General features: G+C 44.5%; 1 protein-coding gene across 1 annotated transcript in view; it reads right to left on the reverse strand.

The window, feature by feature from the left end:
- The window catches only part of LOC147453886 (protein KINESIN LIGHT CHAIN-RELATED 1-like), a 37869-nt gene extending 13109 nt beyond the window's left edge, over window positions 1-24760 (reverse strand). Inside the window, exon 1 of the mRNA XM_086515951.1 lies at window positions 22776-24760. Within this exon, the coding sequence (XP_086372077.1) occupies window positions 22776-24694 (1919 nt within the window). The 5' untranslated portion in view covers window positions 24695-24760. The remainder of the gene's footprint in view (window positions 1-22775) is intronic.
- Window positions 24761-25783: the final 1023 nt, after the last annotated feature.

Consider the following 25783-nt stretch of genomic DNA (forward strand, 5'->3'; position numbering starts at 1 on the left):
AACTTGACCTTGAGGCCTTTGGGTTACAACCTACGTATGCCCCAACCCAATGTGTTCAAAAGAGGGGTAATGATGGAGCTAGCACATCAAATGTACATACAGATTCAGTGCAATAAAAGTGGACACTACTGTACAATGCTATCGTAGATGAAATGACAGAAGTATGAAGGTCTCATTAAGTCATTTGTATCTATGTTTCATGACCTTTCCTACGGACACATGTGATGATAAAAGAGTGCTAATCGCACTAAATCATCTATGAGATGTATATATGGCATGCAATCGAGGACGTTGCGATTTCAAGAGGGGGTATGTCACGAGGCTATGGCAACCACTAACCTTAGTTGTTGGTTTCGTCCCCTTCGATTTTCTTTAATTTTTGGGATCCTCTTTTTGAAGTCACAAATGGCCGGACATTGTGTGGCTAGTGTGCAACGGCCAACGGCCGAGAGTTTCACCCGCGGTCGGGAAGGGCAGGTCGCCACAAGGTGGTCGAGCCAGTCGACATTGAAATCCAGCTGTAAAAGGGTGTCTAGACCGAGTTCAAAGTCATTTAGGCCCCTCGCTACACTTTATAAGTCGGTGGGTACTAGGCAAAGTGGACACTTGGCGTCTACAGGGCAATTTGCCGAGTCTGCATGAAGAGGGGACGCCCATTTTGAGAGTAAAGGCTGATTTTTGCTCCACAGTGTGTGTGAGTAGTGGATGCACGTGATCACAACCTTCTCGCTTGCTCTATGTAGCGCGATGATTCCGCACTCGCGCACCTCTCTCCTCCTTTGAATACAAAATCGTAATGCCCATTTCAAGGGCTTTCCATCTGTATGTATAGTTGTGTGGGTTCATGCGCGTATGCCGAGGCAAGAGCCTCTTGTCCAGGTATTGGATTAGCTAATTGCTAATCCCCCTCAGGTACAGGTGAATTCGGAGAGATTTCAGGCGAGAAATCTCGTCCGATTCAAAGGGCAAGTAGCCCTAAAGGTGCTAGAGTACGAGAGCTTGCTACGCGTGCGATTGGCACGCGAAACGGAGCCCAATCCCTAATACCCCCAAGAGCTTTGGGGAAGGGATCACTGTACGGGTGATCTGGTGCATTTTCGGGGCGAAAAGCAGAGAGTTCAGCGTACTGCAGATTCTCGCCAAGCTTGGGAAAGTGGCCGTTTGCGCCGGGGAAGTCACCTTTTGCATGGGGATTTTATTAGTGAAGCCTCCTACTACGGTTATGCTGTCGAAATCGGGCTAGAGTAGGCCTCAGCACGATAAAAGCGGGACAGCTTGTAGGAACTTACAAGATTTTCTTCCAAGTTTTATAAGAATAAAGAAAGACTGAAAGGGGCACCAATCTTTGGGGCCTACAAAGTGTCGTTGTCTGCTTGGGAGTGCTCTAGCTACCAAGCCTTGTTTTGTTTTAAAGTGTTGAATTTCAGTCACAGGCTTATTCGCAAAGTTTCTTTGTATCGTGAAGTTCAAGTAAAGTTTTGTCAAGTAAAGATTCGAGTGAAAGCTAAAGTCTACAGACCTACGGGCTGGTTTCACCACTTGGCACATTGTACAGACCTCCGCATTTCACGCTGCCGGCTGCTAACGTGGCATGTGTACGGATTCCCTAAAATCGTGCGGCTGGCTGATTTTCAATATGTGCTTTTGGGCCAGATGCTTTTGAGTTTGAAAGCTTTTCATGTAACTGCTTTTGAGAGGCCAAGGGCCTTTAAATACGTGCCATGGGCTCATTCTCTGACACGGTTCCGGGTGAAGGTGCAGAGCGCGAGTACCGGCATTGTATTGAGTTCAAGCAATAGAAAAAAATATCGAAAGGGGCGCCAACGTTTGGGCCAATGCTCTCTTGAGGTGGAACTTCGACACTCCCCGTCTCGTATCATGCATCTCTTTCAGTTCAATTGTTATTTGAAGTGCTTATAGTTGTTCAGTCTTTTGCTAACACGTGGTGTCCCCATTACACCTAACGCATGTCAAAGAAGACTCATCATGATGCTGAAATGAGGGTGAACGGGCTGAACTTATAGGTGGGATTTTTTTATGAACAAAAAGAGTAAGCTAGGTAGCATGGGGACAAGTATTTAGCCACATATCAAGAGGTTAATGCTGTCAGGTGCAGCGGAAGTGTTTAAGGATTTAGCTTGAATCTAGTACTCCGCACAAACACAAGGTTACTTAACTTCACTTGAAAAGAGAAACTGAACTGAACATAATCAAGGGGAGAGATAGGCAGAGAGAGAGAGAGAAAAGAAAGACGACACGGCATGTCAGGTTGTCACAAACTGATGACGTGGCAGAACCGTACAGACAGACCCGTAGGACAACCGATGACATGGTAGATACGTACGGATAGACCCGAAAATTGCACTGACATGCTGACGTGGCGGTAGTATAGATTTCTGCATTTTGCGTTGTGCCATGTGGCAGGCTATACGGATTTCCGCGATTCATGTACTTGCTTTTGAATTTGAAGACCATGGGCCTATAAATATGTACTTAGGGCCACTCTTCCACTCGATCTGCTGACGAGCAACTGAGCAGAGAGGACCCTCGAACTTTGTACTTGCTTTTTATGTACTTGCTTTTGAATTTGAAGACCATGGGCCTATAAATATGTACTTAGGGCCACTCTTCCGCTCGATCTGCTGACGAGCAACTGAGCAGAGAGGACCCTCGAACTTTGTAACTTTGCTCAAGCATTAATATAAAAATAAATACCAAAAGCGGCGCCAGATTTTGGAGGCCAATACCTCTGGGCACAAAACTACGCCGGGCCGTGTCGACTCTATTTTGAATTGTGATAAAGTTTGTTAAGTGTTTTAAGTGATTCTCTCGTGTGTCGGGCCAGATTTCCGACTAGTCTGTAACACACCCAATCACCCTCAAGGGCCCCCTTGCTCTGTTGCCAGAGCAAGTACTTGCATTATTACTTGAACAAATGCTGATGCAATGATCCTAGATGTTATGATGTTGTTGGGTGCTTAGATGCTGAAGTGCTGAGGTACTACTGGGTACTTGTTGGAGGTACTTGGTAATGCAGTGATGTTGAGTGTTGAAGGGGACTTGCTGTAGGCACTTAATACTGCGAGGACAAAGGTTGAATGCTGAAAACGCTAGGCTAACTGAGGGCTGAAATGTAGACGCTGCACAAGATCTGCTGTAAACGCTGCTGGTGAAGGGCTGAAATGTAAACATTGCACAAGATCTACTGAAAACGCTGATATGCTGATGGTGAAGGGCTCGCAATCTAGCTGAAAAACGCTGAGAGGATGGCTGAGGGGTCTTTGTGCTGCACTGGTTCTTCTCCTTCGTCTGCCTCCTCTGCCCCTTCCAAGCGTCCTGTAACAGACTTGGACACAGTGTCCAAGTCAAGAATCTACCACGATAGCACCAAATAGCCACTTCAAAACAGTTCACAGTTCACAATTTTATTCAACACTGGCCCGGGGGAGTTCCGCGCCTAGAGATATTGGAACCAAAGACTGGCGCCCCTTTCGGTATTTCTTTTTGTATTAATATGAGTTCAAAGTACAAGAGTGCAGACATGCGCTCACATTCAGACTCTGCGTCCCGATGCTCTGAGTTGTGAGAGGCCTGCTCACATATTTAAAGTTACAAGGGTTACTAAAAGCAGAGCCCCAAAAGCTGAAATCAAAAGCTTCAAGTAAAAGCTTTGAAAATAAAGCAAAAGTTCTTTCTCTCTCTTTCTTTTAATAAATAAAGCAGAGAGGCTTTCTCTTTCTCTCTCTCTTGCTAAAATAAAGCAAAGAGGGTTCTCTCTCTTTCTCAGCAATTTGCGTAGAAAAAGCAACGCCAAAAAGTTGCCCAGCTTTCCATAAATCACGCTGATGTCCAACAAATCAAGGTTAGGGTTAGGCTTAGGGTTAGGATTAGGGCAGAATTAGGGTTTTTTATTTTAGGGTTAGGGTTTCAACAGAGTTAGGGTTTCTGGTTATAGGGTTAGGGTTTCAACATAATTAGGGTTTCTGGTTTTAGAGTTAGGGTTTCAACAGAATTAGGATTTCTGGCAGCCACATCATCACTTTGTGACATACCCCCCTCTTGAAAGCATTGTAATCGCCCTCGATTACACCTGCAAAACAGACAGAGGCCATAAACCGTCTTAGCAGACACTGACAGTTAGTACCTACGTACTAGGAACACACATCTAGCACATGTACAATCGATAGTCGCATCACAGGACATCACTAGACATCACAGGAGATCACCTGGCATTCAACATTCATTCGGATCTTAGACCATGATTTATCGACAATGTAGCTAGCAATCGCATCTAGATCCAGTCGGGACCTCATCGACGCCCGATTAACTAACCCCTATTGCAACCATGTCTACTCGAGATCAATTAGACCGAAATGTTGTAGTCATTTCGTCTATCAGTTCCTGCACTTAAACAAGTCAAGAACAAGTCAGTTTCATATTTTCCGGAATTCCATTTCATAGTCATCCAGCAGAATATTGTCAGCTCTCAGTATCCCTGAAGCTCAAAGAGACAACAGTGACTCTAGTCTTCAAAAAATCGAGGCATCTTGTCACGTGACACATCCCAATCCTATGTGTCCGTGAACAAGCTACACCATAGCAAGGTTTCCGTCAAGTCCAGTCAAGTTAGATTAGAAGTGATCTGGCACTTTTGTGAGTCTATTCGTAGACCGTGCATGCCCAGTCACTCAGTGTAGATGCATATCCTCTGGTTGCACACTGCATAAGCATAAGCATTTCCATCAGAGTCAGTTTGGGGATTTTTCATATGACTTTATCCCATTTTTTCCCTATTTTTAACATTTTTCACTTATTTATTAAGTGAATTTTGTTGGGTACTGAATAGGGCAAATTGGGTAAGTTAATATATAAGCAAACCCAAGTTAGCACAAATTGGCAGATGAGCAAAGATTCAGCAGGCTTCCCCAAGCAACAGGTGTCAACCCTCTCTCATCAAGACCCTCTCCAACCCTTGGCAAGGCCACTCCCTCCCATCAGCCATCGCCACAGTACTCCCCTTCCATTGGCGTTTTCTAGCCCAACCATCGCCACCCCATGTCCCTCATGCCCAGCGTTTTCACCATTCATTGGCAGCAGCAATAGGATCTCACTAACGCTAGCATTCAGTTGCAGATCTGCAGCGATTTCAGCATTTACAAACACAAGGAAAACCTCGGTAGGATCAGCGGTTTCATCATCAGTTGCAGCAGACGATCCGCAGCCGGTAAGGGTTAATTAACACTCGCAAAAACAGTCATTTTCAGCAAGGTCTCTGCTGTCCCAGCGTTTTTTCAGCAACATACTTCTATCCAAAAACGCAGCCAAAGAGCAGAATTCAGCAGCGTTTTTGATCCTCATATCAGCCCGGCAAAGACAGTAAATTTCAGCCATGGAACCAGCCCGAAACAGCCATTTCCAGCCACCAAGAAGATCCCAGATTTCAGCCTAAGTCGCCGCCATCATCCTCGTCGTCGTCATCGGCATAGTCCCATTGCATCAGTCCATTGCATTCGCATTGTACACTTTTGTGCAATCAAGTAGACCACTCTCACCGACGAGAGTGGGGCCTTCGGAGGAGGGTTTTACAACCTCTCGGTGTCGTATCTCTTCTCTCTCCTTCTCTCAGTCTCATTCACTTGCACGCACAAGATCCACTCACTTTGTTCGTGATCACAGAACTCTCTATAAGACGGAAAACTCTCTTTTTCCCTAAGAACTAAAAGGAACCTTGAGCAGTAAAGATCACTAATCTTGAGAAAATACAACATTCATTCCGTTGCACCTTACATTGGTATCAGAGCTTTGGAAGTGTTCTGCATTACTCAAGGAAAGAACCACAAGAATTTTTTTGCTTGTTGAGATCGCACGAACCCAAGTTTACTTGGGCGTGGCAATTCCTAATCGTGTTTTGTTGAAGAGTGACAGGAATCCCAAGAAAGAAAGGCTTGTCCAACCTCCCCTTGTGTCTCTTTTCACTCATTGAGAGCGGACCATGCACTTAGCGGCCGGCCAATCAACGTGAGGTGGGAAAAAGCAACCTTGGTGTGAGCGCAAGGCCGCTAAGGGGTGCGTCCGCATAAAAGGGTAGAACTCGGGTGAAGAGAAGATCTTTCTCCAACGCGATTTGCAAGCAAAAGAAAACCTCAAGAACTTCAAGACCCTCAAGAACCAAGTTCCTCGTGAACTTAAGAACCAAAGATCCTAGTGCATGGTCGTCACCCGAAGCAGCATGGATACTTCGCATTCAGGTGATGAGCATGAGAGAGGCAACGAAGGATTCTCCCCAGCAGGAGATTTTTCCAACCCTCCCTCTTCGCCATCTACGCCACGAGTTGTCCTCATTCCTATGGAGATGATGGTCAAGTCGATGTTGGACATGATGGCACAACAACAAGAAACGAATCGAGTTGCATTGGCACAACTCGCAAGCAAAGCAGAAGCACAAGAAGCCAAGGACCGCGAGCGCGATGAAAGAAACGCCACACTTGCCGCAAAACAAGAAGAAAATCGCCCTGCTCAGGAACGTGAGCGCATTGCTCTTGCTGCAAAACAAGAAGAAAATCGGCTTGCTTTCGAACGCGAGCGCGATGAACGAGAAGCTCAAAGGGAGATTCGCCATCAAGAATTTCTTTCCCGCATGCTAGCCTCAAAGACCGAACCACCCAAAGATCGTGGGAGTTCCTCTAGTGGTGCAAGCCACGATGCGGATTCCAACAACCCCGTCACCGAAAAGTTAACTTTCAGTAAGTATGATGGTAAGATAGATGCTACGATGATTCATTCTTGGTTGCATCAATTTAATGCTTATTTTGCCACAACTAAGAAAACAGGAAATAGCAAAGTTTTGACGGCAGCTATGTACCTTGCTGGTGATGCCATAAATTGGTACCATGCATGGCAAGAGGCACAGCTAGCCACGCACCTAGAGGCAGCCGACGATTTCACGCCCCTCTCTTTTAGTTGGGCTGATTTCCAAGACAAGCTCAAGGAGCGGTTTATGCCACCTCAGTACCTCGCACGATTGAAAGAGGATTGGCGTAATCTCAAGCAACATGGTATGCCAATCATGTCTTTTTCTAACCGTGTTTTGCAACTAGGCACTCAATTATGCAAGTCGGATGATGAGCGCAAAGAGGCTTTTCTCTTTGGGTTAGACGAATACATCAAGTTTGATGTTGAAGTCTTTGACCCCACAGATCTCAACAAGGCGGTAGCAATCGCTCTCGCCCAAGAGATGAAGCACAACAAGGGAAAGCCTAAGGAGAACAAGTCTTCTCAAGGGACATCTCAGAATTCTCAGACCACCCAAAATGGTAAGAATGGTAAGAATGGTAAGAATGGTAATTCTTCTAGCCCTTCTTCCTCTAATTCCTCGGAAAAGTACTCTAACAATGAATCTAAGGGTAAAGCTAAAACACCTGCAAAACGTAAGCTAACCCCTGATGAAAAAGCTTCTCAAGGAATTATAGAAGGATACATCACGGCAGAAGAACAAGCTAAACAGATCTCAACAAGGCGGTAGCAATCGCTCTCGCCCAAGAGATGAAGCACAACAAGGGAAAGCCTAAGGAGAACAAGTCTTCTCAAGGGACATCTCAGAATTCTCAGACCACCCAAAATGGTAAGAATGGTAAGAATGGTAATTCTTCTAGCCCTTCTTCCTCTAATTCCTCGGAAAAGTACTCTAACAATGAATCTAAGGGTAAAGCTAAAACACCTGCAAAACGTAAGCTAACCCCTAATGAAAAAGCTTCTCAAGGAATTATAGGAGGATACATCACGGCAGAAGAACAAGTGATTTATGCTAAAGAAGGTAGATGTTTTCAATGTCATGTCAAGGGTCACATTAAGAAGGCCTGTCCTAAAACAATCCCACCTAAAGAACCAAAGGCACCCACAACTACCACAAACTCTGTCACAACGCAACCTGCATATTCTCATGACTCTGACACACACATTGATAAATCTCTCATGAAGTGTTATGGTCATGTAAAAGGACAGCGTTTTATCATATTGTTTGATCCATGCAGTATGCATGATGTGATTAGTCCCCCTCTTGTTGAGAGAGCCCGCCTAGAGGTTAGTCAGAAATCTCCTATCGAGGTTTCAGGCCTCGCTCCTGGGATGGACTCTCTCATCACGAAGGAGTGCCTTGATGTGATGTTTACCGTTCAGTAAGCTTCTTTTCGTAGGAAATTTCTTGTGTCTCCTCTCTCAGGATGTGATATGATTTTAGGCATGAAATGGTTTCGTGAACTTAACCCTCTCGTTGATTGGGAGGCTCTCACTCTCACTTTGCATGCCAAAACAGATTCCCCCTCATCATTCGTGCTGAGGAGGGCTTGCATTCTTTGCCTCTCATCTCGCATGTGCAGGTAAAGCGTGAATTACGACGAGGAGCACAAACGGCATTCATCTATGCTGCCCCAGTTTCCCAGAGCATTCAGGCTCCAGATAAGTATTCGGAGTTGTTTACGAAATTTAAACATCTCTTTTTGCAGGATGATCTTCCACCTCGTCTCCCACCGGAGCGGCCGGAGGACCATCGTATCGAGCTTATGGAGGGAGTGCAGCCTGTCAGTAACGCTCCCTACCGTTTGAACAAGTCACAAGAGAAAGAGTTAGAGCGACAACTCACGGAGTTGGTGGCTAGAGGATTCATACGTCCTAGTGTAAGTCCTTTTGCTACCCCTATTTTGTTTGTTCGCAAGAAGGATGGTTCATCTCGTTTGTGTGTTGATTACAGGGCATTAAACAAGATGACCGTCAAGAACAAGTTTCCGATGCCTTGCATTGAGTATATCCTCGATAGGCTCAATGGGGCAAAGGTTTTCAGCAAGGTTGATCTCAAAAGTGGATACCATCAGGTACGGTATTCAAAGGCGACATTTTCAAGACCGCCTTTCACACCGAGCAAGGGCAATGGGAGTATATTGTTATGCCTTTTGGATTGACAGGAGCCGTGGGTACATTCAATCATCTCATGGTAGGTCGTTTCGGCGACATGGTAGGTGTATGTGTGTTCATCTTTTTAGATGATATTCTCATTTTTTCTGCATCGTGGGAACAACATGAAAGAGATGTTGAAAGGGTACTAACTCGTTTGGATGAGTGTCAGTTGTACATTGCAACTAAGAAGTCTAAATTTTTTCATACTCAAGTCACTTATCCGGGTTATATCATTTCTGCAGAAGGCGTCAAGCTAAACCCCGCGAAGGTGGAACAGGTTCGTAATTGGGATTTGCCCAAAACTGCATATGATGTGCGTTCTTTTCTTGGGTTATGTCAAGCATATAGTTCGCACATGGAGAATTTTGCACGCATTGCTGCACCTATGACTGATGTTTTGAAAGGGGTAAAGACTCACCGTCAGCGTGTAGACTTGCCCGAGGCAGCCATTGAGGCTTTCGCAGCTCTCAAGGTTGCGGTGACAGAAGCACCGTGTCTTATCCTAGCCTCTTGGGATGATCCCTTTGAGGTATGGACAGATGCGAGCAATGTCGCCATGGGCACTGTGCTCCAGCAGCATGGTCGCCCAGTAGCTTTCCTTAGCCGGAAGCTCAATAGTGCGGAAAAGAATTATACAGTTTATGATAAAGAACTTTTGTCTGTCATTCACTCTCTTAAGCATTGGAAGCATTTTTTGTATGGTAGAGAGTTTACAGTGCGCACAAATCATCAAGCCCTCAAGTGGCTCCAATCTATGCCTAGTGCACATTGGAGTGATCGCCAAGCGCGGTGGTAACAATTTTTTGAGCAATTTGGAGGTTTGATTGAGTATGTGCCTAGAAAAGCTAACCCTTGCAGATGCGTTGAGTCGCAAAGGACAGATTTTGGCTTTCGAGTCAAGAACCACATTTTCTATACAGGGCGAGTCTTTTGACAGCATGAAGAATCAGTATGCAGATTCGGAGTTTGGTAAGTATTGGTGCAGGCTCTTGCTTCCCAAGGGCCCAGCAACTATCTCATTCGTGATGGATTGTTATTTTTTCGTCAACGTCTATATGTGTTGCCCTCTCTCAGGCCAGCCATATTGCATGATGCACATGACTCTCTCACGGGTGGGCATAGGGGTATGAACACCACATTGGAAAAGATTGAACGATTTTTCTATCGGCCTAAAATGCAAAAAGATGTGTTTAGTTATGTCACACATTGCACTATATGTCAAAAAGTAAAAGCTCCTCGGGGTAAGCAGCAAGGCCTCTTGCTTCCGCTGCCTATTCCCGAGGGACCTTTTCAGGATATCTCTATGGATTTTGTGACTAACTTACCACCAAGTCAGGCTAGTCAGCATTCAAGGAATACTCAATGTTTAACTATTGTTGATCGTTTCAGCAAATTCTGTATGTTGATTCCTTGTAAGGCCACAGTTACTGCACAAGATGTTGCACGATTGTTCATAAAGCATTGGTACCCCCTCTGTGGTTTGCCAAAGTCCATTGTTTCAGATAGGGATGTTAAGTTTACGTCCAACTTTTAGCGTACACTCTTTGAAAATTTTGGCACAAAGTTGAATTTTTCATCCGCTTTTCATCCACAATTAGATGGTCAAACGGAAATTTATAATCAGTTGGCTTTTGATGTGTTGAAGTCTTATGTTCATGATCAGCAGTCTCAATGGGAGCTGTCACCAGTGTGTGACTACTATCTATCCTTTTTGTTGATTTCTTTCTTATTATCTATTTACTTTCACTTTTTGGAAACACCCCTCGGGAAATCTAACTGCCCTGCATTGCATAGCTAGTGTGGAACTGTCCAGAGGGAGTCCAGGCCTGAGGGCAAGAGAGCACTAAGGTTGGACAAGGACTATGGTTAGCCAAGTGGGGTCATTGACTAGCCAAAGTGGAATCCTTTGCTACAGAGGCTACATTTCAGTTCTGGATGTGGCCGCAGTGTACAAAGAGGGTCGGATGACCTAGAAAGATACAATGGCAGCATCTCCTAAAATTTAGGGAACTGCTATTTTGGGACCTGAAAATGTCTTCGCGTCATTACGTGCAGTTTGACATGGGGATCATTTTGTTACTCTGTGGCCAAGTCAACAGAGGCTGCAGGTGAGATATTTTTAGACCCGAGGGTCTAAAGCGGGAAAATGCACAAATGAATGACACTTGGCACTCTGAGGCCAGTTTACTACTTATAGAGAAGGCAAAAACGTGATTTATAGCTGGGAGGCTCATTTTGCAAGTCTCTGTCACAGGTTAAGAGCTATGGAGTGCTTGCTTTCCCTCTTATGCACAGTGCGGTGCCAGGAGTGATGCCCTGCACGCTACGCACTGCCCTCTCTCTCCCCTTTGGCAGTATGTTATGCCCCTCTAGTGGGCTCTTCATTTGACCAATGTACAGTTGTGTGGGTTCATGCGCGATTGCCGAGGCAAGAGCCTCTTGCACAGGTACTGGATTAGCTAGCGGCTAATCCCCCCGCAGGTACAGGTGAATTCGGAGAGGTTTCACGCCAGAAATCTCGTCCGATTCAAAGGGCAAGTAGCCCTACAGGTGCGGGAGCTCGAGGACTTGCTAGGGATGCGACCGGCACGCGAAACGGAGCCCGAAACAGTGAATTACAGCCTGCTGTGTATTTTTGCAGGTTTAGGGTTTTGGCCCTAAACGGACCCTAATACCCCCAGGAGGTTCGGGGACGCAAGGGGACCGCTGTACAGGCGATCTGGCGCATTTTCAGGGCTGAAAACAGAGAATTCAGCGTGCTGCAGATTCTCGCCAGGTTTTGCAAAGTGCCCGTATGCGTCGGGAAAGTCAGTCAATGCGTGGGACTACTGACTGTGAAGGGTTCTAGTACAGTTATGCTGTCAAAATCGCGTTGGAACAGTGGAAATTCAGCCGAGTTTGTGCGGGGCAGCTTGTAGGAACCACATCGTTTATTCCTTCTTTTGAACAATAAAGAAATACCGAAAGGGGCGCCTAAGTTAGGGGCCAATCTGGTGTCTGTCTACTCATACAGGTGCAATCTAGCAGCTTGTATCCCTCTCCCCCTTTGTTGTGTCTTGAAAGTACAGGTAAAATAGACGACTAATAATGGGTGAAAGCTAAATCAAGGTTTAAAGTAAAGTCTACCGCCCTTTTTGGATCAAACAGGCCGGTTTCAGGAGCTCTATCTCCCATTGGTACAGGCTATTCTCAATGATTCCTTCTCTTCTGCTATTGGTCGAACTCCGTATGAGGCAGCTTTTGGCCGCCAATCCAGTCATTGTTGACTCGATCAGAGTCAAATGCCTGATGCCAATGCTGAGAGTCAGTCATTGGATAAGATTTCTGAGAGTGTGAAGCTTCGGCTAAGCAAGGCTCAGGAATCTTATTCTCGACAGGCTAACAAGCATCGTGAGGAGGTCTCGATCAAGGAAGGAGATTGGGTGTATCTACAAATTATGAAACAGCGTCTTAAGCAAATTGGAAGGAAATATCCTAAGTTATCTTTTCGTATGTATGGTCCATTTCCAGTCATCAAAAAGATTAATGAGGTTTCAATGAAATTGAAGTTGCCTAACTCATGGTCAATGCACAACGTTTTCCATGTTTCTTGGTTGAAAGTGTTTCAGGGAACACCTCCAAAGGACGTTTCGGAAGAAGAAGAACCGGAGATCATAGATGAAGCAGAAGTTATGGAGCCGGAGCAAGTCTTGTAGCATCAGTTTCGCCATGGTTCAAAGAAACAAGTACGACAGTATTTTTTGAAGTTCAAAGATCGAGGAACCTATGAAGCGGTGTGGGTAGACGAAGAGTTCTTCAAGGATTATCCAGAGTTGTTGGCAGACTACAAGGAAGCCATGCAGCTCGGTACCAGTACCTCACTTTAAAAAGGAGGGGATGTCACGTGACACATCCCAACCCTATGTGTTCGTGAACAAGCTATACCATAGCAGGGTTTCCGTCAAGTCCAGTCAAGTTAGATTAGAAGTGATCTGGCACTTTTGTGAGTCTATTCGTAGACCGTGCATGCCCAATCACTAAGTGTAGATGCATATCCTCTGGTTGCACACTGCATAAGCATAAGCATTTCCATCAGAGTCAGTTTGGGGATTTTTCAGATGACTTTATCCCAATTTTTCCCTATTTTTAACATTTTTCACTTATTTATTAAGTGACTTTTGTTGGGTACTCAGTAGGGCAAATTGGGTAAGTTAATATATAAGCAAACCCAAGTTAGCACAAATTGGCAGATGAGCAAAGATACAGCAAGCTTCCCCAAGCAACAAGTGTCAACCCTCTCTCATCAAGACCCTCTCCAACCCTTGGCGAGGCCACTCCCTCCCATCAGCCATCGCCACAGTACTCCCCTTCCATTGGCTTTTTCTAGCCCAGCCATCGCCACCCCATGTCCCTCATGCCCAGCGTTTTCACCATTCATTGGCAGCAGCAGTAGGATCTCACTAACGCTAACATTCAGTTGCAGATCTGCAGCGATTTCAGCATTTACAAACGCAAGGAAAACCTCAATAGGATCAGCGTTTTCATCATCAGTTGCAGCAGACGATCTGCAGCCAGTAAGGGTTAATTAACACTCGCAAAAACAGTAATTTTCAGCAAGAAGGTCTCTGCTGTCCCAGCGTTTTTTCAGCAACATACTTCTATCCAAAAACGCAGCCAAAGAGCAGAATTCAGCAGCGTTTTTTATCCTCATATCAGCCCGGCAAAGACAGTAAATTTCAGCCATGGAACCAGCCCGAAACAGTCATTTCCAGCCACCAAGAAGATCCCAGATTTCAGCCTAAGTCGCCGCCGTCATCCTCGTCGTCGTCATCGGCATAGTCCCATTGCATTCGCATTGTACACTTTTGTGCAATCAAGTAGACCACTCTCACCGACGAGAGTGGGGCCTTCCGAGGAGGGTTTTACAACCTCTCAGTGTCGTATCTCTTCTCTCTCCTTCTCTCAGTCTCATTCACTTGCACGCACAAGATCCACTCACTTTGTTCGTGATCACAGCACTCTCTATAAGACGGAAAACTCTCTTTTTCCCTAAGAACTAAAAGTAACCTTGAGCAGTAAAGATCACTAATCTTGAGAAAATACAACATTCATTCCGCTGCACCTTACACATCTGTTGACAAAGGAGCGGAGTAACTCCCCTCTTGTGCATCCCACTGCACCAGATCTCCGGCCAAGCTGAGTTCTGGGTTCCATTTGGAATAGACTATGCGAAACCAAAAGCTTTAAGGTAAAGATTCACATTCCGAGGAATATCTGCTAGGTCTTCCTCCTCCATTCGCTTCACATCCATTGCGAAGTAGGTCTTGAATTTAACCAAGAACCGTCAATTCGCTTTACCTTCTTCCTTTCTTTCTGTGCCAATTTCTGTCCAGGAACGAGTATCTGCTCGTTTTCGTCCTATTCGGGTTGCACATCTGGCTTCCCATCATCAGGCACATCGCCTTCAAAAGGCTTTAAGAGACTCACATAAAAAACATTGTGAATCCTCCAAGTATTCTGGCACCTTCAGTCCAAAGGAGATATCATTTGTCTTTTCGGAAAATCTGGAAAGGTCCAAACTATCTCATGCTAAGCTTTCAAAGAAGCCGCTCCTTTCCCTTTTTTTTTCTTTCTCGAGAGTGCCTTCCCATAATGTAAGAGCACCCAATCATTCTCCTTCAATTTCAAATTGCGACAATTGCGATCTGCTGCCTTTTTCTGTCTTTTCCTGAAATTTCTGCAAAGCCTTCCGAACCAAGTCCCTCGTGAACTGGTGGGCTTCAAAGAAAAATCTTATCTTTCGTGCTAAGGAAGCGTGAAACCTTCGTAGCAAATTCAAGAATCTCAAATGGCACCTTCCCCATCAAAGAGTTAAACGTGTTTCTGTAGGCATATTCCACCAAAGGTAAAAACCTTTCCCAAGTAGTCTTTTGATCCAACAAAGAAGACTTCAACAAATCCAGTACCACTAAATTAGCAATCTCTGATTGCCCGTCAATCTGCAGGTGGAACGATGACGAGAACTGCAACCGCGTGCCTATGTTCTCCCAAATAGCCGTTCGAAACAACTCGTGAACCTGGGGTGCCTATTGGAGACAATCGTCTCAGGCATGCCATGTAATCTGAAGACCTGGGCAATAAACAATCGTGCCCACGCTGTGTTCTCGGGAGATGAAATCCATTGCAATACTTTCCCAGGGGCGGGTGAGTATGGGTAAAAGGCCCTGTGCTTTATGCCTGTCAAAACTTGACCTTCTGGCATACCAAGCAACTGCGCATAAACTCTTCCACATCCTTCTTGAGTCTCGGCCAAAAGAAGTATCTCTCTACCCCTTTCAAGGTGGTAGCAATGCCGCGGTGACCCCGTAAAAGGCGGACAATGGCATTCAGTCATAACCTTTTCCCTCAACGGCTGTGTAACACACAGCATGGTTTTCCTCATCAAGTAGCCATCCCGAATGGAATATCCCACTATTGTCTCCCCATACCGTATCCGTGTGAAAACGTCTGATATGTGGCATACTGGTCGACCGTATCCTCAAAGCTCCTATGTTGTATCGCGGAAATAGCCAGAACCAACGGCTTCCGAGACAAAGCATCTACCACCAAATTCTTCAGTCCCTGAACATGGACAATCTGGAAGTGAAACTATGACAAGATGTTCGCCCACCGCATCTGCTTTTCCGATAGTTGCTTTTGTGACAAGAAGTAGCGCAAACTCTGATGGTCTGTAAAGACAATAAAATCCGCTCCGAGTAGGTAGTGCCGCCACTGAGTAAGAGCATGGATAACCGCCAAAAGCTCTTTGTCATAAATCTATGCTGTCAATTCCGGCCGTGAGAACAATCGGCTCTCGTAAGCAATGACATGGCCTTCTTGCATTAAGACTGTACCCACACTACGACCACAAGCATCACAATATACTTCAAATGACTTCTGCAAGTCCGACAAAGTCAAAACTGGTCCCGTAGTTAATTTCTCTTTCAATGTCTGAAAGGCAATCACCTCTGTGGGTCCCCACGAGAAAGGGACTCCTTTCTGTGTCAAGGTATGCAAACGGGAAGCAACCTCTGCAAACTTTCAAATGAACCGCCTGAAGTACGAACACAATCCCAAGAAGCTTCTAACTTCATGGACATTCTTCAAATCGGGCCAATCACGAGTAGTCTCTATCTTGGCCGGATCCATTTGCACTCCTGCTGCTGAGACAATGTGTCCCAATAAGTGTATCTCTAGTAGGAAAAATTCACTTTCCTTCGCATTAAGCACTAACTTGTGATCTCGTAATGCCTGAAAGACCTGAAGCAGATGATCTCTATGTTCTGCCTCATTCTTGGAGAAAACAATGATATCGTCAAAGAAAGTGCCAACAAATAGCCTGTACTCTCGAAAAAATCCTGACCATCATCCGGTGCGAATCGGATCTAATGGTATCCACTCTTCAAATCAATCCTGCTAAAACACGAGGATCCCTGTAATCTGTCGAGTATATCATCGATCCTAGGAATCGGAAATCTGTTCTTGATGGTGATTTTGTTGAGAGCTCTATAATCGATGCACATTCTCCAAGATCCATCTTTCTTCAAAACCAACAACACTGGAGAGCAATACGGTGAAGTACTAGGCTCGACAAGATCCTTTTCCAAGAGGTCACTTGGTTCATAACCTCTTCGTTCTGGGCTCGGCTCACACGGTAAGGTGGCCGGTTCGGTGGTGTGCTTCCAAGTATCATATCATTATTAGGACGAGCAGATGGTAACTTGCCTAGCAGGCCCTCTAAAAAGCAATCGGCATGAGTGTGGAGAAAATCTTGGCGTTCTTTTGTTCAGGTCAAAACATATTCGACCTTTATCCATCGTTCAGTTCTCTCCCAAAAAAAATGAGTAAAGAAACTGAAGTTCATCAAGTACAATCTCTGAGCCCTTCATTTGTCAAAGTCGCTTTCTCGGCCCGGTAGTCAACCACGGCGTTGTTGTTGTGGTACCAAGGAATTTCGAGTAGAACGTCACAACCTTCCAAGGCAAATACGTAAAACTCCTCGTGCCCTTAACACCCTGTCATTGCAAACGAAGTTTGCCAATGCTCGGTGTAATGGCAATATCCCGTCCGGGTGCCACTCGAACTACCTCCGCCTATGGCCTCAGCCTAATTCCAAATCGAGCCGCCAATTCCAAGTGAGAAGAAGTTGGCCTTGGCTCCTTCAAAAGAGCTCCCTGATCTTTCACTTTGCCCCAAAAGCGGCAAAGTTTGTACTTTCATTCATTTGATTCGGTTCAAGCCCCACGCAATGTGGTACCAGTTCTGCTTTTTATTTGTCTTTTCTACCACGTCTCTCAGCTGCTTTAGAACTTTCTGGCCTTTCTTTATCCTGTTCATTCGGTGCCTTGTTAGGGCACTTCGCGGAGATATGCCCAGTTTCCCCGCATTCAAAGCATTTCCCCTCCTTGATGAAGCGAGCTCGCTCCTGAGGAGTAAGCCTGGGTCGTGCATCTTTCTTTTTTGAGTTGCTCTTTCTCTTTCTACTTTCATTTGTCGAAGTCTGTTCAGCTCTTTGTGTCATGATCTCATCGGTGCGGTAGGTCAGAATGCCAAAGTCAATGGAAAAACCCCGTTTCGCATGACTCATCAACTCTTGAATGGAAGCTGACTTATGTTCTAAGCAGTGACCTCGGATCTCTGTAGGTAGACCCAAGGTAAACCGCTCAATCTGCTCCTTGAACAACGTCTTCTTAAATGAAGAGGCGGGTAGAAAAGAGCTCTAGAATCTCTCGCAATAAGCGTCCACTGTATCCTTCTTGGTCATCCCAAGATGGTTCCAAGCAGCTCATATATCGCGTTCATACTCTCGAGTCAGCCAAGAAGAAATAAAAAGCTTCTTAAATTTCAGCCATTTAACTAGCACAGGCTTGTTTAAAAGAAGCGTGGACCGCCAAGTTCGAGCATTCTCCTTAGAGTAAGAGGCAGCTCTCTGAATCTTAGAGTGCTCTGAGTAGCGTCCTCCCGCGAAAGCGATGTCAAACTGCTGTACAAAAGACAGCCTTCGAAGATATAGAAGTACAAAAGACAGCCTTCAAAGCATCTCTATATCTCGAAAACGTGTCAAATTTAATAGATTGTCCACCTTCCTTAAACTCTCAGACTTTCTTGCTTTTATCTTCTAGAAAGTCATATTGGTTGGCTTTATAAAAATTCTTCTTCTTTGCATAAAAGTTGTTGTCGTCAGAGTCTGAACTGTCTGTAGACGAGTCCTCTGTAGAACTGTCTCTTACTGGCTGTCTCTCACTCGGCGAGATTTAGACTTCTTTGCCTTTTTCTTGCCCTTTCCGAAGCGTTGTTTCTTGCTTCGCTTTTTACCTTTTCGGTCTTCTTCGCTCAAGTCAGATGAGCTAGAAGAAGTATCAGAAGAAGAAGAAGAAGAAGAAGAACTGGGTACTCCTTCAAATCGAACACGCTTCTTCTGTTTCTTTGCCTTTTCAAAAGTCGACTGACGACCCAAATAACCCGGGAAGTCAGTGCCTTTCTTGCCGTGCTTTTCCGCTTTGTTTTACGCGTCAAAAAGCTGAGCAATTCGTGCATCAACCACCTTTTCTAATTCCTTCTCTGTATACTTCTTGGGAGCAGAAGGTTTCTTGAGAGCGGTTTTTGGGGGTGGTAAGCATCATCTTTGCTGCGTCGCCGATCAATTGTTGACGCTCCATCTCTCGACGCTCCGCCTGAGTAGGCCGAGGCGGGCCATACTCCTTGCCAAAATCTTCTTTGTGATCCCTTCCCGCATCTTCGGATGCAGATGGAGTCGACTGATCTTTGCTTGAAACCATAGGTGCCGCGGAAAAAAAAATTTGGGATCGGATTTCCCGTAGAGGAGAAATCGGCCATGCTCTGATACCACTGTAATAGACTTGGACACTCCAAGTCAAGAATCTACCGCGACAACACTAAATAACCACATCAAAACAATTCACAGTTCACAATTTTATTCAACACTGGCCCGGCGGAGTTCCGTGCCTAGAGATATTGGCCCCAAAGACTGGCGCCCCTTTCGGTATTTCTTTTTGTATTAATCTGAGTTCAAAGTACAAGAGTGCAGACAAGCGCTCACACTCAGACTCTGCGTCCAGATGCTCTGAGTTGTGAGAGGCCTGCTCACATATCTAGAGTTACAAGGGTTGCTAAAAGCAGAGCCCCAAAAGCTGAAATCAAAAGCTTTAAGTAAAAGCTTTGAAAATAAAGCAAAAGTTCTTCCTCTCTCTTTCTTTTAATAAATAAAGCAGAGAGGCTTTCTCTTTCTCTCTCTCTTGCTAAATAAAGCAAAGAGGGTTCTCTCTCTTTCTCAGCAATTTGCGTAGAAAAAGCAACGCCAAAAAGCTACCCAGCTTTCCGTAAATCACGCTGATGTCCAATAAATCAGGGTTAGGGTTAGGGTTAGGGTTAGGGTAAGGGCAGAATTAGGTTTCTGATTTTAGGGTTAGGGTTTTAGCAAAATTAGGGTTTTTGGTTTTAGGGTTAGGGTTTCAACAGAATTAGGGTTCCTGGTTTTAGAGTTAGGGTTTCAACAAAATTAGGGTTTCTGGCAGCCACGTCATCACTTTGTGACACGTCACCCATGGCTGCATATATAGTGTCTAAATGTTGGGCTGAGCAGTAGAGGATCAGCCCCATAAATGTCACTTTTACTTAAATGCCATGCTAGAGGTGGTTCACACAGTAAAGTGCATATATGTTGGAATGACTATACTATGCAAGAGAGAGAATGCAACTATGACCTGCCTGGGCATGCATGTCCTGCTAGAGGCTCACAAGGTGCCAAGCTAGGTCCTATGCTAACTACGACTAACCCTAGACTCTAGCAGAAGCTTGTCCACGTGGCGCAAGTGTAGTGCGCACATGACATCCCCCCCTATTAAAGGTGAAGCACAACTGCCGCACTTCTACCTTCTGGACTTGTGATGCTGACTGCTTTTGATGCTTGTGGATGCATAAACCGATGAAAATTCCTCCAAACTGGTGGATACGGCGGATGTAGGTACTGTTGTTATGTAAACACCGACCATACGAGTTGCTAGGCACCCTTGCTACTGTCACAGAATACCAGCCTTGATGCTGACTCTGCCTTGCGAGCAAGTACTACCACTCGAATAGTCCTATCATGAAAACATTACTAGTGAAGATGAAAGGTAAGGGTGCTCGGAGGTATTTTCAAGGGTTGCTTGTCGACGGAAGTGGATGCACGCTACATGTGAATGCGAATGCAGAAGAGGGTTAGGGATCCTTTCTCCAACTCCTTCCATATCCGCATAAAAGGCAAGCAAATCTTGGTATTCAAGTTCTGAATTTTCGTGCATCCGATGTCGACCTTCGTTCAAAGACATAGCGATGAAGACGGGAGCACGCCCGATGCGGGATGCACTAAGGGTGGGAGTGGCTAATAAGTTCGGGATCGAGGCAGAAAGATTCTTTGAGAAAAAAAGAGGTTATTTCGGTTCTTGGTTCTGCTTGGGTTCTTGGTGGTTCTTCCCTTCGTTCAAAGACATAGCGATGAAGACGGGAGCACGCCCAATGCGGGATGCACTAAGGGTGGGAGTGGCTAATAAGTTCGGGATCGAGGCACAAAGATTCTTTGAGAAAAAAAGAGGTTATTTCGGTTCTTGGTTCTGCTTGGGTTCTTGGTGGTTCTTCCCTTGAGTTTGTGAAGCCGAAGCACGCACAGAGCTCTGATACCAATTTAGGGGCAACGAAAGTGTTTCAAGATTTAGCTCAGATACTTCGCACAAATACAAGGTTACTTAACTTTACTTGAAAGAGAAATTGAACTGAACATAATGAAGGAGAGAGATAGGCACAGAGAAAGAGAGAGAAAGAGAGAGAGAGAGAGAGAAGAACGACATGGCATGTCGGGTCCCAACCACCCTCAAGGGCCCCCTTGTTTTATTGCCAGAGCAAGTACTTGCTTTATTACTTACACAACTGCGGATGCAATGATCCTAGATGTTGTGATGTTGTGGGGTGCTTAGATGCTGAAGTATTGAGGTACTAATGGGTACTTGCTGGAGGTACTTGATACTGCAATGATGCTAGGTGTTGAAGGGGACTTGCTGTAGGTACTTGATATTGTGAGGCTAAAGGCTGAATGCTGAAAACGCTAGGCTGACCGAGGGCTGAATGCTGAAAATGCTGATGGTGAGGGGTTGAATGCTGAAAACGCTGCTGGTGAAGGGCTGAAATGGAAACACTGCAGAAGATCTGCTGAAAACGCTGATGCTGATGGTGAATCTGGCTGAAAGACGCTGAGAGGATGGCTGAGGGGTCCTTGTGTTGTGGGATCTACTCGTTCTTTTGCTTCCTTTGCCTCCTTTTCCTCTTCCAAGCGCCCCCATGGCTGCATATATAGTGTCTAAATGCTGGGTCGAGCAATAGTGGATAAGCCCCACGATTTCCTTAAAATGCCTAAATGTCACTTATACTTAAATGCCATGCTAGAGGTGGTTCACACGCGGTAAAGTGCATATATGCACTCTACTATGCAAGAGAGGGTTTGCAACTATGACCTGCCTGGGCATGCACGTCCTGCTAGAAGTTCACAAGGTGCCAAGCTAGGTCCTATGCTAACTACGACTGACGCTAGACTGTAGCAGAAGCTTGTCCACGTGGTGCAAGTGCAGTGTGCACGTGACAGATGCATATGTGGCGAGTGTCCTTTACACGGTCCCTCTTATCAAAGCACTGGGTGACACTGGGTGACACGTGTCCACTTTTTGAGAGGAATGCGACAAGTATCCCACCATTTGTCACTTTGTTGTAGACTTGTTTACAAGTGTCTTTGCCACTTGTCCCCCTTCTAGAACCCTGCTTCTAGGATCTTCTAAAATATTCCTTTTAGAACCTTCTAGTATTTTCTAGAAACTTCCTTCTTTAGCCGAAAAATTCTTGATGAAAGAAACATAAATATGGGTATCAAATGAAATCTCTTTTCGTGTAGACCACGAGTCTAGCTTTAAAACATAAATCCAACATGCTTGTGAAAACATATAAGCATTTAATCCACATATGCACAATGAGCAATCTTTCATAATCATGTCATCTTATTGAGTGTAACTGTTGTTTCTAGCAGATCCAACCCACACTCCAAGGCATCAATCCTTTCTATGTGCAAGTATGACCCCAATATGCATGAGCTACATGTCATAGGCATCCTTTCAAGTTATCTCGGTGGGAGTGTGCGCCCACTGCGTGGATCCACCTTAACCTGTGACTACTCCTCAATGGCCATCCTAAATGCACTATTCTACATATCTTGAATTGAAAGAGGAAAACAAATTTGAGACTAGACATTATAAAAAACACTTAAAAAAAGATACAAGTTCTGTTTCAATTGAGTTTTGACATAGAATAAGCCGAGATTTGCCTTTAAAAGAAGGTATAGACTCCACCCATAAGACAATATAATCATCAGCTCCATCATGCATTGCAACTAACTAAATACTTATTACTACGACAACCCCATTTTAACGCCATTAGTGCCCCATAACGTCACGTCTACCATTCACTGCACAGGTGACCTTAAGGGGACTGTTCTTTGCCCAACATCGGCCAGCAATTAGCTGATTTTGACAATTTTAGTCTGAAACTATTATTTTGTCAATAGTAGTGGTAACAGCCCTAGCTAGGGGTTGCATTTCACCATGTGAAGACAAAGAGCTCCAACTGCTCCCATCAAGGATTCATTTCATTAAACAACTTCCTACATACTGTAGAAACCTTAAGGGCCACACTTACAAAGACCAGCATCAGAAAAACACTGCAATAACACATAATAAGTAATGCATTACAGAATGATACAAAAATTCTACCTGCCCGATAGGACGTAAGAAAGAGAAAGGTTGTTGTAAATGTATATTGAGAGCAAGTCGACTCCATTTTTAATGATGTCGAGTATCATCTTAGCTTGTCGAAACACAGCCAATGCTTCATCCACCCTCTTTGCATGTGCATATGCAGCACCAAGATGGTTGCAAACATCAAGAAGCTCCTCATTTTCCGATCCATAAATACTCATCTTGGCTTTAAGAGCCTTTTCTAGGTGAGGGATAGCCTCATTAGGTTTTCCAATAGAAAGGAATAACGAACCCCTGTAGCCTTGAACATCTGCTGCATAAGATGCTGCATCTGCTCCAGCATGCTTTTCAAAAAAATCAAGGGCCTGTTGTGAAATGGCTAAAGCCTGATCATAGTCTTGCAGCTGCTGAAAACCCCCAGACAACCTTATCAGAGCTTTTGCTGAGTCAAAATCCAGCTCCTTTTTTGCCAAAAAATTCAAGGCTCTCTTGGAGTACTCAGCAGCAGCTGCATTGTCTTTTAAACCATTGAAGGCACTTACAATCAAAATCAGTGCTTCAACATGACACTGATCTTCCTCCTGTGTCCTTTCTATAATCTCTTTTAATTTAGTGACGGCCACATTGAACCTTCCAAGCAGGAAATGTGCCTCCATTGACTCTAAATCAAGGGTTATAGCCTTGCTTGTTTCTCCCAGCTTCTTGAAGATTTGCACAGCTAGCTGGCACTCATGAAGAACGCTCTCATGATCGTTCAGCCCATAGTAAATTTGTGACATCAATGATCTTACGTCAGCGACTTGTAAGGAAGAACTACCAAAACACTTTGAAAATACCAAGAGTGACTTTCTGCACAAACCTAGTGCTTCCTTTGGTTCTCTTGCTTGCAAAAATGCCAATGCCGTTTGTTGATAGAAAAATGCAAGATTTGGACTCTCTGGCGACAAAACCTTTTCCATGACAGCCAGACCTTTCTTGAACTCAAGTAATCCCTCAAGGTTCCAGCCAAGAGATACCTTGGCTTGACCTAAAAAGATTTGATTGTTATATTGTAAGATGGCTAACTCTTCTGTTTTGGCAGATGGCAGCTCAATTTTTGCAATCTGAGAGGCACATCTTTCTAAAGCAGCCATTGCTTCTTTTGAGTCTCCCACCTTGTAATGCCCCACTCCAACCAGAAAGAGAGCTCTTGCACTTTCTAATGGAAAACGAGAGGAATCAAAGTTATGGAAAGCTTGGCGTGCATAGTCAAGAACTTTCTCAGGTTTTTGATTGGTATCATTGCAGAGCGTTGCTAAGCGCAAACAGGTACAGGATACTCTCGTATCGCTTGGTGGCAATGCTTGTTCCAAGTTCAACAACATAGATAGTAACGAATCTGGGCTATCCTCAGCTTCAATAAGATTGTAAAAGTCCTTTTCAGCATCAATATATCCCTGGGATTCATCATCTTCACTCACACCTTCAGTTGTCATGCTATCACCATCTGCGGTGTCTAAATCTTGACACAACATAACCTTGCTCTCAGCATCATGCATTGACTCTATGGCAACTTGAGCTTTGTGAGTATGTGGTGTTGGCAAATTCAACGGTTTGACAATGTGTGCAGGATCATTGAACTGGTTTTGATATTCTTCCAAGGCGGGTGTGGTGAAGGCTCTTCTTCTGTCTTGAATGCCATTCTGACAGCTTACATAAAATGAGTTATGTGCTGGAATGAAGGGAGAGCGTGTCTTTACGAGAGTTGCAAATGTGCACTTGGCACATTCCAATGCATTAACCCCATGCGCTGCAACGAGAGCATCAGTAACTCTGCAAAATGTACAGTGAGGAGGGTCTGCACAGAAAGTCCGCGCAATGGATGTAGCACAAGAGCTCCGATAGCAGCGTATTGATTGGGAAACCCTTCGTAAAACCTGCCACCGCAGAGTCATCGACGTCTGCCCACATTCCTCGAAGGCTTGCAAAGGTTTTTAGAAATTTACTGTGCCAGGGAAACGGTTCAATTCAAGTCCCATTCATAAAGTAAATCCTCACTCAAAAGCTCCAATGGAAGTAATATTTTGTGCAGGAGATTGATCCCATGTCCTAATAAAGAAATTTACTCAATCATCGGAAGTCTTGTACATTTGTGCATAGCCTTTGGCATACTCTTTTCCATCTTTTTCAAAGATTTAAGTGACTTTTGCTTTAAAATTTACAAAATGAAAAAGGACCAAAATGCAAAGTAATTTGAGATTGACACCAATCTAGACCAAAATAGGGATTGAGGACATGGGTGAAGAGTGGGATGTGCCATCCTATGAGTAGCATGAACTGATAGTACATAGAGTAGAAAATATTGAAATACAATTGTAGACTCTCCTTGCTACCCAAATGATTAAATTGAGTGAGTACATGCAAAAAGGAAAGAACAAATGACGTAGTTTTTTGTTCCATTTGATCCAAATATGCCTTCCGCATCTAGGGATGGTGGAACCGTATATAGAGCGGATGTTATACTACCTAGTCAAGACCTAGAGAAAACCATGTCCTCAAAGACATGAAACATTCTCGATTTAATGGTGAAGAAAAGGATAGAAATAAAGATGCTATCTATACTTTCCTACACAAATGGCAAGAACCTTCACAGGTTAAAAAATACCTAAATATCAACCACTCGAGGCTAGTCTATCATTGGGGCCAAAAAGGCTACAAATGGTGGATGAGTCTCAAGGCATTAGGCAAGATTCCAAGGGATTGGGCTCAATTTGAGAACTTTTTTGTGAAAGAGTTTCTCCCTGAAAATGAACTAGAAAGAAACTAGGAGGATTGGGAGAAAGCTACGCAACATGATGGGGCCTTTGCTTACTTACATTGTAGAGTATAGAGAAATAATCCTCAGGATTCAAGGAATAGATGACTTTTACAAAACAAAAGGGTTTATATGGGGATTAGATAAACACTTCAAAAGAGAGGTAAAAAGAAGTGAACCTAAGACTTCAGAGGAAGCAATTAAATTTGCACAAATTTATGAAGATAAT

Source organism: Adiantum capillus-veneris, chromosome 7 (genome assembly GCF_014529385.1).
Source record: "Adiantum capillus-veneris isolate H3 chromosome 7, ASM1452938v2, whole genome shotgun sequence".
Classification (NCBI taxonomy): domain Eukaryota; kingdom Viridiplantae; phylum Streptophyta; class Polypodiopsida; order Polypodiales; family Pteridaceae; genus Adiantum; species Adiantum capillus-veneris.